The 15,547-nt window shown below is 30.7% G+C and overlaps 1 protein-coding gene and 1 long non-coding RNA gene across 4 annotated transcripts in view; one reads left to right on the forward strand and one right to left on the reverse strand.

The window, feature by feature from the left end:
* LOC136984485 (uncharacterized) overlaps positions 1 to 15,547 on the forward strand; it is a 235,093-nt gene that overhangs the window by 64,980 nt on the left and 154,566 nt on the right. The window lies entirely within an intron of this gene.
* Positions 1 to 15,547, reverse strand: part of LOC136984473 (kinesin-like protein KIF21A) — an 86,276-nt gene that overhangs the window by 18,325 nt on the left and 52,404 nt on the right. For all 3 annotated transcript variants that reach the window (XM_067281471.1, XM_067281472.1, XM_067281470.1), the window contains 8 exons: positions 14,106 to 14,205; positions 11,881 to 11,938; positions 11,600 to 11,791; positions 10,974 to 11,173; positions 8,682 to 8,934; positions 8,464 to 8,528; positions 3,496 to 3,564; positions 195 to 266 (listed from right to left, as the gene is read on the reverse strand). In XM_067281471.1, coding sequence (XP_067137572.1) covers positions 195 to 266; positions 3,496 to 3,564; positions 8,464 to 8,528; positions 8,682 to 8,934; positions 10,974 to 11,173; positions 11,600 to 11,791; positions 11,881 to 11,938; positions 14,106 to 14,205 — 1,009 coding nt within the window. The remainder of the gene's footprint in view (positions 1 to 194; positions 267 to 3,495; positions 3,565 to 8,463; positions 8,529 to 8,681; positions 8,935 to 10,973; positions 11,174 to 11,599; positions 11,792 to 11,880; positions 11,939 to 14,105; positions 14,206 to 15,547) is intronic.

Genomic DNA, 15,547 nt, shown 5'->3' on the forward strand with positions numbered 1-15,547 from the left:
TTCTGGGACTTGGAAAAATAAGAGCAAATCAACTGTATGTAAACTAGACTACACTATATAACCATACCCTTGACATTGGACCTTATTCTTCCATGTCAGATTTATACATTTAAAATTTTTTTAATATTCAGTTTTATAATTGTAAAGAACAATTAAATTACTAACATGTAAAAGATAGCATTAATTTCAAATACCTTCTTCTCCAAAAGTGCACGATCCTTTTTTTTCATAAGCCTATCTAAGCAATGGCTTAATTTTTCTCTTTCCTATGAAATAAATTAATTAATCTATAAAAATATAAATGTATATATATATATATTTTAATGAATTTTTCAATATTCAATTTTATAACTGTAAAGAAAAATTCAACATAAAATCAAATTTTGTTTCAGTTCAATTAATCAGTGCTTGAAAAAGAGTTAGTACACAGTATGTATGTAAACTAGACTACACTATATAACTAATAGAAAAGCAAAAAGCTTGTATGCTAAAGGCTTTTTTAATATTAATCTATATAATAAACAATGTATTTGGATATAAAAATTATTTCTCAATTTATTAAAAGAATGACCACTGACATAAAATGATATACCACCTATAAACATTATATTAAAACCATATGTAGCTTGATCAGGCAAGCAGTGCCTATGGGCATTTTTTAGACATCAACTTTCATCTGGTCAATGGCATCTTTTACAAACCATGCTATGTCCTTGTATTTATCTCTGCCAGCTCGTGCGATCTCTTTATATACAAAATAGCAGCTTTCGGGGCACTCATAAGCAGCCCTTTACTCACTGTAGCAATATTGAAGATATGATGAAGAGTTACACCATCTGAAAATGATCACGATGAGGTACAGTGCGGTTATTGTAAGAACCTAGTATAGGATCTTGCAAAACCCTTCACTAACAAGCACCCCCAATTTACCAGCCATACTATCCAATCAGATGCTAGCATGGTTCAGACAGGTACTCCTACCCATACATACCTTGTTGTGGAATATTTGTCTTCAAATTTAAAAAGTTTGGTACCATTTCAAATAATTTTGTACAGTATACATGTTCTTCAGCATAGTGGACAATTCTCTGCTTAAACACTGCTTCATAGGAGATTTGTCTGTTGGATATAGTACACTCAGTTTGCTGTAGTCTAAAATACCACCAAACCATTCCAAAATCTCGATTAAAGTTGAAGTAGTGGAAGGAGTATACCATGTCTACACTGACATTATAATATATCTGAATTGTCAGCGTGAAGAGCAAAGGATGCAAATGAAGCTGCATTAAGTTGACTTTGTGCCTGATTGTAATGCACACATCTTAATTTTTGAGACCAGAAAAGTCCAAAAATGATGCATATTAGAATTGAAAAAACACAGTAATAAATGTGAAGATCTGAATTTGTAAACATTATTCAATTAAAACAAAAAGCCAGGTTCCAAAACCATTTAAGCCTAAGTTCCTTTGCAGAAGGTCTTCTGCTTGTTTCAGTAATCATTCCAGAATATAGTGAGTTGGGTCATATGCTTTCCATTTATTCAGAAGTGGAAAAAAAAACAGAAAAAATGTGGGATTGGTCTAAAATAAAGAGTAGACAAAAACTGACCTCAATTGGTTAGTCAAAACTGTGATTAGTTTGACCTATACAAAATCACTGACCGGACAGCAGGTCAGGTTTGTTTGAACAGAAGTTCCTAACACACGCGCAATGTCATTTTACAATGCAAAGAATAACGTCATGCTGGTTCTAAATCAGTTACAGCTAGGGACTAGGAACTTGTGTAGGAGTAACATACAAGCAGAAAAAAAAAAAAAAAAAGGTCGAGAGACAGGTTGCGCGTCACACGTCGGCATAAACAGAGTAACATGGGGGAATGGCAGATGAGTTTCAGTGAGTGCGAGGTCTTTCGTTGTTCAAATGGTGTAAATTTATAACAATATTTGCAAGAACTTTGTTTCATCGTAATTTCACAATTTCTACGAAATTCCTGGCAGTGGTGTAGCTAGCATGGGTGACACCCGGTGCAGTTATCGTGGTGTCACCCTTTTTTAACTCTTTTATAAAACACTGTTGAATTGTAATATCTTCGCACTCGAGCAACTTGAATGCTATATTGAGTATGCAATGTCGCGACGTATAGAATAAATCATAGTAAGATTTTCAGCTGGTGCGAGCTCTCGTGGCGTTTCCTCATAGCAAAGAAACTGTCGTGGGAGGCGAGCCGTTGACCTTTTTTTTTTTTTTTTTCTTTGTAGGTATAGGCCTACCGGGTGTCACCCCTACATGGGGGAACACCCGGGGCAGACCCCCCACCGCCCCCTAGCTACGCCTCTGATTCCCAGACAAAATTAATAGTTCACCCAGACAGTGAGTCAATTCTTGGACTGTTCGGGTGAAAACTGGATGGTGGTAACACTAACTGTGAAACTTTTATTATTATTGAAATGATATTTAACAATTAATACTTTTTCACAGTTGCAAAAAGATGTCATCACATACTTTTTAAAAATTGCAGTAAAAACGGTGTCAAATAAGTCAGTAATAGCTATGTTTATTTCAATCATAATAATAATAATAATAATAATACTTTATTCTAGTACAAAATTTTAAATTATTTTAGTAATTAAATAATTTATAAGAAAACAATCAATGATTATAAAATATAGAATGTTACTAAAGTAGTTTCTACAAATACGTTTAATATAAAATAACAAGACTTCATTTAATTTCATTTATAGACACAAAATTCGAGTATATTTATGCTTATTTACTCCATCTATCAGAATCAGTTTCAATATAATTTAATGTTTTCTAATATTACTTTTTTAAACATTAATTTGTTTACACCTAAATTTTTACAACTGAAAGTAATTAATTTTAATATTTGGATATTAAATTAGGAATTACTAAAATTATATTTTACTTTACAAATTCACACTAAGTTTAATTTTTATAATAAAAGTATACGGATGAGTTAATTTATTTTTATAGTCAAAAATAGAAAATTTAATATTAGATCTTTCTAATTATAAACATTTTCAGTATATTTTTTGTTTAAAGAATCTAAATGTAATAATTTTCAGATAACTTATGTCTGTACAGTACCATATATAACATGGTCAATCACAAAGTACATAAAAAGTAACAGAATATATTTGTCAGTTTTAAAAATATCACTCTTTATTCCATGCAAACTATTTATTTATTCTAATACATTTTACTTTAAAACATGGACTATGGTAATGTAGCTAATAATTCTTAATTATTACATATATTTTACATTACATTTAGATATAAATCTATTTTATTTAATAGTGAAAGCCTCTAGAATTATACATGGTTAAGAAAATTAATTATTAGAAATTTATTTTTAAAAAAAGCACACTGAATAGATGGAATAAATATTGCCAACATACTTGATGTTTGCTACCCAGATTTAAATATAATTGTGGAATGAAAAGTATTTGTCTTCTAAGGCATTAGTATACTTACATGCAGCCATCTTTCCATATCTCTTTCAACATTGTATATACTTTGTTTGTTAAGTACTAGCTTGTTAATCTGAAAGTTAATAATATGCAGCTGATATATTCATTGCTGATTATTACACACACTAAAGTTAATGAATTAAAAATATCAAAATAAATATATATGAAATTGTTCATATATATTTTATCTTTCCATTAAATAGGTCTCGGTAAATAAACGAAAATATTAATATAATGTTATATAGGTATCTCTTGCTTAACGCAAATTTGATTAATGCATGAAATTAATTTCTGCAATCCCTTTACATGGCAGAAGTTTTAATTAACATAGCTTTAACGGCCATCTTTACTTAAAGTAGATACCGAATTTGATTAACGTGATTTTGATATGTGAGGTAACATTGAGGAATTAATTAACTGTGTTAATCAAGGGATACCTGTATATGTTTTTTGTTATTTACATTCATCAGTAGCATGTATATCATTTATGCAAAATATATTTACTTGAGAAACTTCTGTATATGACTGTTTAAACTATTTTTTTAATCATAATAAACTTATTTAAAATAAAATTTCTAAAAAAAACCATTATTTGATGGAAATAAATTTGCTTAATCCACTAAATGTTAAAAGAGAAAAGCCAAGTAATATTGAAATTTTTGGAATATAATAACTCAAAAATTTATGTAATATATTTATATTTAAATATACTTTGGATTATTGTTTGTTTATATGTACATCATAAAATGTAGAACTGTAAATAAATATTTTACAAATTTGTAACTTCAAATTTTTTTTCTTTGTATGACTTTTCAAAATCTGGATTCATCAACTGAAAATTATTTATTGTGACACCGTCACAATGCCAAGCAGCAATTTTTAATCGTATTCTTAATAATTTTTTAATTTAAAATATATGCTCTCCACCTTGAATCAGTAGTGTTTTGTCCCTCTACATCATACTTTTCCTGTTAGCAATAAAGTCATGCCGGTCATCTAATTCCTTTCAGGGGAAAATTTTTGAATTGAAATAACATGACTTCTGGTTTGCATTGAAGTTCATATATAGTTAGTCAAGTTCTCCTGTCCCTAGGCTTTCCATATCTGGTCTCGGCTTTCAACTATCTATTATCGAGATTAAGGAAAGACAGAAAGACGGATGGACAGACAAATGACAGTTGGAATTTATAGGTCTACAATTTTTTCAAATTGCAACCCAATTGATTACTTGATAGAAAAAACTTTCCAACCCAAAAATGTAACTGTACAAAATTATAGATAATTTTATTACAGAAATAAAATATATAAATAATGAATTTAATTATATCAAAATCAACTACAAATTACTGTATAATAAATTTTAAATGCATACTGTATAAAATATATATATGTCCACATACATTTACTTTCAAAGTATTTGAATATAATCTGTTTCCATAATAACATGAGCAGCAAATAAATTATTTTTCTCTTTATTTTTAATAAAAATTATCTATTAAATAATTGGCCAACAATTCATCGATCATCTTTAAGTAATTATATTATTGTGTTATAAATCCCAATATTATTTCTTTCTTTAACATAAATTTTAATAAATCTTAATGCTTAAAATTTTCAAATGTACTGTAAAACCTCCACTAGATGTCAAATCTGTAAACATTAGCTATGTAGTTTAAACTGCTAAATAGATTCTGGATGTTGTCAAATTCCCACACACAGCTTATGGGGTTAATGTTACCTTAGGATCCAAAATGGCGGCCAGGGAAATTTTTCCCTACTTCGGAGACTGCAACGGGAAAAAAATTTTTCCCTAGAGTCGCGACGTCGACGACGTGGGGAATTTTTCCCCGTTCGGTTTCTACCCTGCGTTCGACGTTGCCGAGTATCCCGTAACCTCGAAACGGAGACGGTATTGTGTAAATTTGAGACGGTAGAGGGAGCCTTTTCGTGACGTCGTGCAAGAGTAAAATCGGCGGGAAATTCGTAAGTGTGTTACGAACGAATATGCAAATGCATGATCTGTGACGTGATTTCTGGTCATTTCTGGGCAATTTTATGCAAATCGACTAGTTTCCAGTTGGAATCGTTTACTGCTGTGTTGCGACGAATTGCGTATTGGATTAATTGCTGTGTTTTTTTTTTCGTAACGATATTTCATTGGCACACAAATTGCTATCGTTGAATATTTATTATTATTATTTCCTCCAGTTTTAGTAAGTACTGTTATTTCTTTTATAACAATTTAATCCTAAAAGTTAGAGAACCAAGTAATCAGAAATTAAGGAAAAAGCGTGTTTTTTCCCTATCCTTACCTCCCCTCGTTTAGTTTATTGCCAATTGTTCGATAATGACTAGTTTTGCCGATTTGAGTTGCAACGACGAATTTTGGTCGAGATGCACTTCCCGTGATTTCTACAAGTTGATGAAAGACGACTTTTCGAAGCTAGGTTCGCCTCCCCGTATCGATAACGCATCGAATTTTGCTGTAAAATTAGGCATACAGCTGACCGAGTCCGTTTGCATTCATTGCGATGAAGATAAGAATTGCTTCATATGTCAGGTGAACGACAGATCAGAAAACACTGTGAATTGGATCGTTTATAAATACGTGAATTCCGGCAGTACGATAATAATGGACGAATGGAAAGGATATATGCATAGTGACGACATAGAAGGAGTAGTGGTTGAACATAGAACTGTCAACAATTCGAAAAATTTCGTCAACCCCCAAACAGGAGATCATACTCAGAATATCGAACAATCGAAAAGTGAGTAAAAAACTCCTCTTTTTGTTGTTTTTTATTGTTTATTTCGGTGAAAAAATCCGCGGAGTCTGCAGAGAAATTCAAGATGGCGGCCGGAACCGTGGCCATCTTGAATGAAGGGAAAAATTTTTTCCCCGTCGCAGTCTCCAACGTAGGGAAAAATTTCCCTGGCCGCCATTTTGGATCCTAAGGTAACATTAACCGCTTATGGCTTAATAGTGTTGTGTGTGCTTTGGTAATCTTCTCATGGAAACATTTAAAATACGCTTTTACTATGACTTGGATTGCAACTAAAGTATACAGTAAATAATACATGGATGGGCCTGTATTCCTGTATTTTCTGTTTTGAATTATTCATTTTACACAGATCAGTGAACTACATGTCAATTCAGAATGGAAACCAAGAGATCTTACAGCATTGGCTTCAAGCTGATTGCAATTGTGTATGCAAAAGAACACTCCAGAGAAGCAGCAGTGCAGAAATCAAAGTGCATCCAAAGCAAATTCATGAGCGAAGAAGCAAGCGCAATGCTTTTCAGGCTATCAAGAATAAGAATGAAGCAAACAGGTTGGCAGGAAGACAATGCAAGATTAGCAAACAATTAGAAGAAAAGGTTCTGTAGTGGATCTGTAAGCAGTAAGAAAAAAATAATTGCGTCTCCAGACAAATGGTGAGGGGCAAGAAAAGGGAAATCATCATCCAGTTAGATGAAAGTTGTTGTGTCTGGAAACTAAACGATTACTTGTTAATGTATATAATTAACTTTATTATAATAGAAACGTAACTGTGTGATAATACAACATAACGTTGTGCCTCCAGGTCTAAGTCCTACTACAGCTAACACACAACTGACCAAAGACAAAGGAACACAACAAAGGTCAGAGGTGCGGGGTCGCCTAACTAGGTCAAGGGGCAATTCGGTGTGGGTAATTTCCTGGAGGTTTACATACATAACAAAAGTGATAAACAAAATGTGATATTCACAGCTAGTAGAGAGTAGGTAGAAAAATTCATGAAATGTCAATATAGTAATACTGTGACAATTGCTCGTCATTTCTGTATATAAAATTAAATTGCTGGTTACGAAGCCTTTGTTTATAAGCTTCTAGAATGTTCCATCAACTGTTACTGCCTGGAGGGGCAATAAACCCAGCGGGGAGCAGGAGTGGGTATATATTGACTCGTGGTTGTGATAGCAGCTCACTTTTATTGTCGGTGCCATTAAGGGAAGACCACAAAGGTGACCAGCAATGATGGGACTGCACAAAGAAAGTCAACGAACTCTACTCTGATCGACAAGACGACCAGGAGAAAATAGCGATTATGTGACACAAAAATTTGAGGAACTTCCTCTGTTACAGTGTCTCTTCTCCCCTGCATTTTTGAATGTCTACTGACGGTAATAATATTTTGTGAGAAAATCTGTGGATTAGACTAATATGTAATTGTTGTTTTGTTGTTATGTAATGTAAATTTTCAAATGACTGATTGTGACGAGAATCTAAAGCATTGTACTTTTTGAATATCCTCTAATTATTGAATGTAAAGAATTTGATATAAACTCAACTTTGAGTTGAGAAAATAAAAACTTACAATACTATAACTTTTATGCACATGGGAGTAATAATGTTGTTGTGTAGCAGTGTGCTTTTCTATTAAACAAAAAGGAAAAGTTTTTGCGAATTACCTGCAGTTTTCATTAATCGGGAAAGAGAATGGATGGGGGAACATGAAGGTGGAAGTAGAAAGAAGATTGAGCCATATTTCCCCCCCTTTTTTTATCACTAGTTTGGATGTAAAATTTTGTGAGAATGGAATAGGCACCAGGAGGCTAAGTATATTTTGTTCAATAGACACCAAAGCATCTATTAGAGGATTTACGGTAAATCATCCTTATGACTTAAATTAAAAATTAAAAATTATAGAATTTTATTGTATAAATCAAATGCTGATAATTTAATGTGTTGTTCTAGATTAAAAGTTTTTAAAAAATAATCAATTTTAATTAAAAATAATACTATTACTTCATTTCTATAACTATTAGGAGTGTTTTAAAAATACTTTAGAATAAAAAACAATTATTTATAAATGTATAAAAAGAATAAATTCATTTTTTTTAAATAATTTGAATATAGTAAATCAAATGTGGATCATTAGCTTTGCATAAGATTCCTTAAAATTATATTATTAATAAAAACTAGCTTACATTATTTTCTAGATTTTGCCATTTCTGTTTGGCTAATTTTGCTGAAAACTTTCTTGTTGTAAAGCCTATATAAAAAAAAAGTTTTAAGCTTATCATTTTAAATTCTCTATTACTAAAAGATATTGATAAAATAAAATAAAAATACTAATATTAAAAATATTGTATGATAATTTCAAAATTAAATTTTTCATTAATATTTAAAACTGAAAGCTACGTACCATGACGTCTACTAGCTGGTACCCTTCCGGCTACTTTATCCGACATGGGTTTAGACATTCTACGAAGTGCAGCTACTTCTTCTTGTTTTCTTCTTAACACATTTTCTTTCATACGTTTTTCCGCTTCTAATGTACGAATTTGATTTTCTCTTTTTCTGCTTTCTTTTTTAAGTTGAGCAATTTCTCTATTTCTTAATTGTTCTGATGTTTTATGCCTTTGTGCCTCTTCTTTCATTTTGTTCATTAATCGTACCTATATAAAACAAGGATATATACACATTTAATATCAACGATTAAAGCTAAATAAATGCCAAATTATCAGACTATAATAAGGCTATGTAATTATTTAGTATTTAATTAATTACATTATAGGCCAATAATTTGGCAGTTGTTTGATTTTAACTGTAAATTGAGTTTGTGAGTTGATGTTGTTTTACATATCAATTGTTAATTAAAAAATAAATATATATAAAGTTCAAAAAATTGAAAAAATTATGCAAAAAGAGAGAGGATTGGTAATAAATATCATTCAAAATTTCATAAATTCATTCATTACGAATTTTTTTATTTTTCATTTACTATGCTATTTGATGTGATTTACATCATTGTTTTGATGAATTTAAATTTTTATTTATTATGAGAATTTATGCAATACAGTAGAGAGTCGAAAATCGGAATCAATTGGGGACTGGGGTTGTTCCGATTAGTCATTTGTTCCGATTACCGATTATGTACGAAAAAATACATTAACCTGTCCGATGTTGAAATTTTTCTCCGTTGCGTGTCACTTTGCGTTGAATTTTCGTCAATTTTAAGCCTAATGAAAATTTTTATAACAACAATCGAGGCTATTGTATCGTTAAAAATTATTTCTGCATTTTGTACAAACAAAATAAATATATTGAAGAATATAAAAACATGAAAATTATACTTTAGAAGTAAATCTAGTATCAAAAACGTTCGATTCAGCACAACACAGTCCAACTGAAAATCGTGCCGATTACCGGCGATTCCGATTAACGACTCTCTACTGTGCATACGTTTTACTTCACACTACTGTGAATTTTAGGAATTTATCTTGACAACACATGTCAAACAAGATCTTAATGCTAGATTCTGAAACCACTTGGAACTTTCATTACACTGTTTTGAGAACAGTTGTATAGCAAATATGTGGTATTTGTAAAACAAATAGGAATGAAATGGAAAGTGATAAATACTCCTGTAAATTATCAAATAATTTATTTTTAATTATTTATGTAAATTTTCTCATGTTATACAGGTAAGTGATATTATTGACAATAGATATAAATTTTCCTAACATTACATGCCAATGACATTAAACATAAAATGTTTTTATGTTACAGTTATGGAGAGAGAAAGAATTTATTTCTTTATTAGATTCTCATCCGTATAATGAAAGATAGATTTATAGAAACTGACTGTTAGAAAGTGATTCTTAGCAACCAACTGCTAGGGACTAAATTAGCTGACTTTGAACAAAAAATAATTTAATATTTTTTCATAAAAGAAGATAATTTTACCATGCTAGAATATATCTTGTGGTCTGAAGACCACGTGTTCTGTTACCTAACCGACTCGTAACCAACCCCTTGGGTGGTTCACAGTGTAAAGAAGGGAGAGGCACTCATAGCGTAAAAGCTTCCTGTTGTAAAAGTTAATGGGAGAAGGGGAGATATGTGGTCCAAAGATCACGTGTTCTATTGCGTGATCCTTGGGTGGGCCGCAGGGTAAAGAAAGGACGGGCCGCGTTTTCGGAAGAAAAACAGAGAGGGGGAAGGAGATTGCGCATGCTCAAGGGAAGAAGAAGGACTTTTTCGGAAGAAAGAATAGAGAGTAGACGTGTAGACGATAGAGTCGCGAGATTGTTTTTTTTGTGTGTGTTGTTTCTTTTGTTTTAGTGTCTGTTATAGCGAAGGGACAGAGTAGTGATTGGAAGGACTAAAATAAACTTTAAGTTCCTTGCATTGGAGTCATAGAGTGAGTGATTTATTTCATTGAAGTTTCTTTTTATTTTGTTCCTGCACGGGGAATACTCTAAAGATCGAGTACTTCCCCACAATCTCCTTTTTTTAATGGATTTTTCTCGTTTAACAGACTAAGAAATAAAATATATTTCATTATTATAGAAAAAATTGTAACTAATTTTAATGTATTAGAATGTTAAAATATTTGATTAATAATCCAGATCCTCACATATACCAATTAAATATCAATCAAACACACCATTTAAGGATATCATTAAAACAAGCATTGATGAAAGAATCTTACTTTTGCCTGTTTCATATCTGTTACTTCTTGTTTTAATTGTCTTAATTGGCGTTCGTATTGGACTTGATTTTTCATTAATTTTGCATGTTCTTTCTTTGCGGTTTGCATTTTCTTTAATTCTTTTTGCAACAAATTAAGTTTTTTCTCAAAATCTTCTTTTACTTTTTTAACTTTTTCTTCTGATTGATTTTCTGCACTTTCTATAAGAAGAATAATTATCCTCATTACTTTTATTTCTTTTATTAAACTATATCATATAATAATCCAGAATAAAACTGTTTAGAAAATTTTTTTTATAATCTGTGCAATTTTTATTTACTTTTTTTAATAAAATTTAGAAATGTACATCAACGAAACCCAATAATATAAGTAAATACACTCGCAACAGCCGTAAATGAACGGGTTAAATTTAGTAGCGCCATCTCTTGCACAAACTAATAATTAAAATATTTTTTAATTTAGAATAAACTGGAAGAAAAGATCGGCCCGAAGTGGGATTCGAACCCGCAACTCCCGCTTACCGTGCGGACACGTTGCCAGTTACGCTACCCGGACCTCCGTTCCGATCTCCTCTTCCAGTATATATAAGCCAAAGACAACCATTGATGGCTATTATGTACACTTACTTCCTAGATTAGCCAACACTCTATCTCTTTCCATTTCAGTTTCTCTGATTTTATTCTGAAGTTGAATTAATTTTTCTTCATAATGCTGTCTCATTGTTTGTAATCTTCGTTGACTCAATTCTAATTCTTCGATCAATTTTTGTTTTATAGATATTTCGCAAGTCAGTTCAGCTAAATCTTCACTATAATTCTCTGAATAAAATTTAAAAATTACCATTATTTTAATATTTATTAAATGTATACGTTACAAATTAATGAAATTTTAAAATATATAATAATACCTTTCTCTTCTGAGTCAGTATCTGAACTATCATTTTCATCCATCTCTTCACCATTTATCTAAAAGTAATCAAAATTAATGTTGGTTCATATACAATATTACACTTATAAAAGAATTTTTTCTACAGTTAAAACTAGTTTAGAAAAATATTAAAAAAATAATCAAATTTTATGTCTAATATATAATATAAATATCTAAATTTAATATAAAAAAGAGTTGCCGGATACTTCGAAATATAAAATCCAGGACAAAATGAGTTCTTCCAGAAAAATACTGGGATGCTTTCCAGTAAAAATGGGGACAATTGTGGGATATGAAATAGATGTAAATTTTTACTCTGTCGATGACGGATATACAATTAAAATTGGAAAAAGAAAAAGATACTTTATTATAAAAACTGTTCCTAAAATGACAGAAGAAAATTACTATGATTGATATCCTGATTGAAATCACCAAAGGCAGATCGAAATGTCTTTAAAGGCAAAATTAAGGCGACATAGAATGTTGACAACTGCTGCAACCAATTGCCTGTTTTGATCTTGATAGTTAAAATGGGTGATTGATTGAGTCTGTTGTTGATATTAAATGTTGACTTAATTTTGCTGCTTGCATGACTCTGCCTTAAGAGTCTTTTATCAGTGAAATAGCATTGAAATACAGATTATTCTGAAATCGCAACCTTACACTAATCTGTCATTTATGCTGCTTTGTTTGTTTTTTGTTACAATGCTAACCTTTTCTTCTTCTATTTTACAAAATTTTAAAATCTTAAATACTAATTAAAAAAGAAATAAACTAATACAGCAAAATAATTATCATCTAATTTTAAAACAACATTGAAGATTTGATGTTTAGTGCCAAAAATAAGTGTCAAAGCTATAGTAAGATAATGTACACTCTTGTCCAAAAAATAAGCATAAATCATTTAATCAATATAGTCCAGGTATAGTCTACAGAATGATTCTTATCAGATTAGAATCCCCAAGCAGGACAATGGGAAGGCAGGAACCCAATATGCTCCCTTGAACATTGTGGAAAGAAAGCAGTTTGCAATTAGTAGTATTGTGGTCTAGAGACGTATTATGCTTACTGGCTGTACTGGGCTCAACGTTACTGCACAAAGATAGAGATAAGATTTTAGAACTTCATGTGAGACTTTTCTGATGTACTATATAGGCGAAGATTTCATTTTCATGAATGACAGTGCCTCTATGCACCTAGGGCTGTACTTCTCAATGATTCCCTTAACAGTGAGGCTATTTGTTGCCTGGAATGACCAGCAAGATCTTGAGACTGAAATCCAGAGAGCACATATGTAGTGCTGTAGAGAGAGACAAGTTGCATGCCATCAGCCCTCATCAAAAACACACCAGGAACTTCAAGATGCATTTGTTCAAGAATGGGCTTTGCTCCCAACAGAGTTAATAAATGTTATAACCAGCATAAGCAATTGCTATCCAATTAGTATGCTTGAAGGAGGCAAGCATTTCAATCAAAAAAGCAAGTTGTTATAGAGATTTAAAATAGACAAAACAGGTAGATGAATATGTTGGTTATATTGTGCTATTTGATGTATCACTCATTTGGTTTGTCTTCTGATGTGCATGATCTAATGAGGCACTATTGTATTTACAACTTTTTTCATTTCTCATCATAATTATTACATGAATATATATTAAAATCTTAATAGAGATTTGACCAACAATTTAACAACTTTTCTAGCACATCAACCCCATAAAGTAACTATGCTATTATGTTTCAATAGGTTTGATATGCAAGAAATTTAACTTCAAATTTGAATCCTGTTATCTTTTCTAGAATTCCCTAAATTTTAAAGTTCTTAATAAATGGTAACATATCAACATTTTTAGATCACCGATAAATTTAATGACAAAAGTATTTTTCTAATCTAAAATAATTCAGCAGAAATTAATAATAAATTTGATATAATAAAAAAGCATGCAGTGAACAGCATTCTGCATAAAAACAGCATATAATTAAAATTTTACTTGTACCTTATGATGATGTAAATCTAAATTATTACCATTTAATTGAATTCAGGAATAATTTGAAAAGATAAATTTAATAATATATGCCAATTAACCTAATTATAAATATTTCTATTTAGTTTATTTTATGTAAATAAATTTAATTCTAGAATTATTCCTACTATCTAAATTTTTCTTTTTCATAAGATTACATTAAATTATTAAAACATAGCCTTACCTCAGTGATTGAAGTTTCCATTGCATCATCTTCAGTTTTTTGTGATGCATCGTCTTGTTTATTATCTTCTTCTTGTTCTTGTTCTTTTCCTTCTTTATCACTAATATTAATAAAATACTTTAATAGTTAAATGTAATTTTTATTTATTTTTTTACCTTGTCATCAATATAAAATCAAATTTAAGACTATAGTTACTAGTTATAAATTTATTATACTATTAGCGAGGTTGCAGCCAAAGTTTTCATCTCTAAAACGTGAATATAAATATTCACGTTTATTATATTCATCACGTTTATAAATATTGCAAATATAAATGATGATAACTGCTAAATTATTTTAAATATATTATATATAGAATTAAGAGAAATTTCTAAAAATCTAAAAAACTGTATTTTAATGTCCTTAATATTCAATTTATATGAGATAACCATCATTAGTTACATAAGGAATTGGCTGTGGTTGCTGAATGCATCCCCAGCCAGTGCCGTATGTAACTGCAGTGCAGCTTTTCTTCCAGAATTTTCTAAATTATTTAATTTAATTGTATTAAATCTTATAAGAGATGGTACTTAATTGACTCTCTTTAGTGACAAATTATTTGGTAATTAATTTAAAATAATTGTGATATAATAGCCCAATATAATCCAGTAATTGTTAAGGTATTGCGTATGTACAGTACATCAGGTTCGTAGATGTTGGTTTATGTAATTCGCATAATTACTGTAAAATTGATGTTTGCAATGTACAATACATCTTTATTACTAATCATTAAAAATTGACATCAGAAATTACTTTGGCAATTTTTGTTTAAGCACTTTGCAAACATAAACTGCAAACCTATTGCAGACAGGAAGTACAGTACATTACATGTTGTAAGGAACTGAGTCCGAGCGTTATTTTTATTTTATTATTATTTTTCATTTTATTATGTTTTGTTTGGGGCTTATGTTTAGTTAGGACGAAGGTTCCCCACCACTCTCTTATTAGTAACCAAAAAAAAGAAGGTAATAAACCAACTCACAAAAGAATGAGCGCCGTAGGAAAACACACACGCACTTGCGCTGCCCAGCGGAAATAAACAGTCCGCAGAAAAAAAAAATGGAGGGGGAATCCCCACACTCACTAGAAAAGAAATACTTACTAAACCATCATAAAACATCCCAAAAAATTGTGCTAAATGCTTTGTAAACGGTTTATAAGATTTTGTCGGAGAATTGAAGCTGCCAGAAAGAAATTTGATGTTAGAAAAACTAAGTATGTAAATAAGAGGAGTAACCTAGCTGAATTGTGACGTCACCTCACAGCATAAAACCAGCATGCTAATCAAAGACGATCGAGGTGATTCCTGGTCAAGGTGTACTACTGAGTGAAAGATTCGAGGCAAAGTTCAGATTGAGAATTAGGTGACCCAAGGTGTTTAAAGAGGAATTCAATTTGACGAT

The sequence above is a fragment of the Centruroides vittatus genome, unplaced genomic scaffold (assembly GCF_030686945.1).
Source record: "Centruroides vittatus isolate TY-2023 unplaced genomic scaffold, ASM3068694v2 contig_920, whole genome shotgun sequence".
Lineage (NCBI taxonomy): Eukaryota > Metazoa > Arthropoda > Arachnida > Scorpiones > Buthidae > Centruroides > Centruroides vittatus.